At 37.6% G+C, this 3,381-nt stretch overlaps 1 protein-coding gene across 3 annotated transcripts in view; it reads right to left on the reverse strand.

Annotated features, from left to right (window-relative positions):
• Positions 1-3,128: 3,128 nt before the first annotated feature.
• LOC144969456 (uncharacterized) overlaps positions 3,129-3,381 on the reverse strand; it is a 13,311-nt gene continuing 13,058 nt past the window's right edge. For all 3 annotated transcript variants that reach the window (XM_078908572.1, XM_078908574.1, XM_078908573.1), the window contains one exon: positions 3,129-3,381. This exon is cut by the window's right edge and continues 577 nt beyond it. In XM_078908572.1, the coding sequence (XP_078764698.1) occupies positions 3,196-3,381 (186 nt within the window). In that variant the 3' untranslated portion in view covers positions 3,129-3,195.

The following is a 3,381-nucleotide window of genomic DNA, read 5'->3' on the forward strand; positions in this document are numbered from 1 at the left end:
AGATTTTCGCAGACCCTTTTATATATATGTATTTGGTTGGTGATTGTATTCATCTGTTGCATTGCAGATTTCAAGATTAGCACGATAGATCTTAGAATGGCTTGTTTTTATGTCATTAACTTAACAGGATAGAGTGCACACGTGTAAGAAACTACTTTGATGAAGTCACCTAGGACCTAACTTTTGGTTAGTTTTGTGTTTGTTTTAATTAAGCTGTTGCAACGCTAGGGGGGGTGGGGGGGGATGAAGATAAAATATGACTCGTCTCCTCAAAGCGGTATACTCTTAGTGGGACCTTGTGCTGGTGTCTGGGTGAGACTTGTAGGTGATCTCAAACTGATAGGGTGCTGTTGGAATCTACATCTGTTCCCCACTTGAACTAATTCCCCTATGTCTTACTTTTTCTTGGGTGCTTTAATTGTAATTCTATAACTTTTTACTATCCCATTTTCTTTCTTTTTACTGGCGCTGATATGATCTAGATCTAAATGTGTTGCAAGCGAGGTAAAGCCCTCAAAGTCAAAGTCTCAAGACAACTACTGGCATGGACCCTGCATCAAAGGATGAACTCAGATTGTTTCTATTAACATTCACTTATTCAGGTGATGATTTACTGAAAAGAAATTATCACCAATCAAAAAAATTAAACCTCATATGACTGACTATCCCCTTGCCCCCCCCCCAACTTCATTGAAAAGGAGAGAGCCTAGTCGTCCCATTCCAAGACACGGACTCAGAGCCACATATTGATGAGATATAAGACATACCAATTGTCCACAGCTTCAAATAAGACATTTGTTTATAAAGTTGTTATGGCACTTGCAACACTATTAACATCAAGTAATTTCAGGTAGATATTGTACAAGACAATGGAATACAATGCAACCTGTCGATAATGACACAGAAAGACACACGACTGGATAATGGATTTTCTCACTAACCGTAAACAAGTCTGAATTGAAGGTGCATTGTCAGGTGTGCCCCAAGGTACCGTTCTGGGTCCCCTCTTGTTCCTTATCGACATCAATGATTTGCCTGAAGATTGTCGCCTGAATTAAACTGAGACTATTTAATTTGCTGATGACAGCCTTTTGTACAGAGCGATAAAGCAGAAGGAAGACTCAGAAATTCTTCAGCGGGACCATGATAACCTAAATTTATGGGAAATTGACAATTCCATGGAATTTCACCCACAAAAATGCCAAGTCCTGAAACTTACCAACAAAAGGAAAATAATATCATCAATATATACAATACACAACATCACACAAGAAGAAGTCACCAAAGCAAAATATCTAGGAGGAACGATAAATTATCGCCTGACCTGGAAAGACCGCATTGCAAATGTATGCAGAAACTCCACCCTGGGATTCTTGACGAGAAACCTCTTCGACTGCAAATAAAACATAAAATAGAAATGCTATAAAGCTTATGTTAGACCAACACTCGAGTATAGCAGTACAGTATGGGATACCTATCACTCCTCCGAAATTAAGGAAATAGAATCCATCCAACAAAGAGCTATAAAATTCGTTCAACAAAATCCTAGAAACAAACCAAAGCCATACATGACACCCCATTTGGAACCATTGAAGGAAAGGAGGGAGTAGAATAAACAAAATGTGTTTTACCAATGCCAGAAAAACCAGGTCAGGCTGCCATTGCAGGGCCTCCAACAATTCTGCTCAAGGAACACCACATGACTGCAAGGTTCCAATAGACTAAATGCAGATTTTCTGGCATTTGCTGGCTCTTTGAACATATCCTTCATCGAGCACTTTTAGGAATGAGTTAGGTCGGCGAGTTGACAAACGGAATGAATCCCATCGGTTTTAAAAGAAAAATATATGGCTATTCCCGGAAAGATAACTGGTTCCGACACTTTTGTTGCGTTCTCGTTTGCGTGAATATTGTGAGACAGCAAGTGTGTGTGTGTGTGTGGGGGGGGGGGGGATACCCATTGGTGAATTAAAAAAAAAAGATTAATTTTTTCTCTTTGTTTCACATTATTTTAATCGGTTAAGAATAAAGTTGTCAGTAATTATTGTTTGAATGTAGCCAGAATTTCACAGTACATTATTATCTAAATGAATCAAATTTGAACTCAGAATAAAAAAACAAACAAATGAAAAAGATGAAAAAACAAACAAACAAAAGTAAAAAACAAACATAAACAACACAAAGACAACAAGAAAAGTTACGTGTTCTTCAACTGACAGCCAGGATAGCCTAACAACCCACAAAAAAATGCAGATGCAGGACCCAGGCAACATGCCCCCTGAACGGAATTGTCTGACATTAAACATTACATATTTACCATGCTACAGTTACACGCTCAGAGACACTAAAACAAAAAACATACAATTGTCATTTTAGGTCGCTCCAATATTTCGAAGTCTATTGGAAATATAAAATGTAACATAAGTGGCTGGATTGTACAAAGTTCATCGCTGTTAAAAATCGCGGCATCTTTATAGATGAAAATATGAAATTAGACCGGCACATAAAGTATTTTTGTCAATGCCTAAATTTCCAACTTCACAGGATTGGTAATATAAGAAACTACATAAATAAATATATTATGTGACAACAGCCTTGATTACATCATTGTCTTTTAAAACTTGACTATTGTAACTCTCTCGTTTTGAAAATCACCAGCGAGAGATTAGCCTACTCGAGTTGCAAAGAATTTAAAACAATGCTGCAAGAATAGTCCTTAAACGCAGCAAGAAACATCATGCGTAACTCCACTAAAAGAGTTTCATTGGCTCCTTTTAAGGAGCGAATTATTGTACAAAGTTATGACAATGTCTTAAATGTCTCAACACATGTCAACCAATTTATCTTCACGATAAAACGGAGTTATAAACACCAACTCGATCCCTTCGCTCATCATCCGATGGAAAATTAGTTGTTACTCAAGGAAATAACTTATACGTGTCATGTGGAGGACGATCCCCCCCCCCCCCCCCCCCCCCCGCGCCTAGAAAAAAAATGCAACATCTGCTTAGGGAATATATATATATATATATATATATATATATATATATATATATATATATATATATATATATATATATATATATATATACTTAGGGCCACCGTAACCCCCCCCCCCCCCCCCAACCCAATCCTTCGCGGAGGACTTCCACCAAACAGTTTACTTCAAAGAGCAAATGCACAAAATCCCACTTGTCATGCTTCAGTAAAGTGGCGCCTGTACGGAGTTATCGCAAAATTGAATTTTTTAAAATGGGAAACACAAACAAAGAACAACGAAAACAAACAAATAATCATGCCGTAAAATGCAATGAAAGGTATTCGTAGTCTACAAAAGCAGTATAGTTTCAATTTTAGTACATCCGTACAAGCATCTTGTCC

Source organism: Berghia stephanieae, chromosome 3, assembly GCF_034508935.2.
Source record: "Berghia stephanieae isolate SIO BIC M18660-M18661 chromosome 3, UCSD_Bste_1.3, whole genome shotgun sequence".
In the NCBI taxonomy this organism is placed as follows: Eukaryota; Metazoa; Mollusca; class Gastropoda; order Nudibranchia; family Aeolidiidae; genus Berghia; species Berghia stephanieae.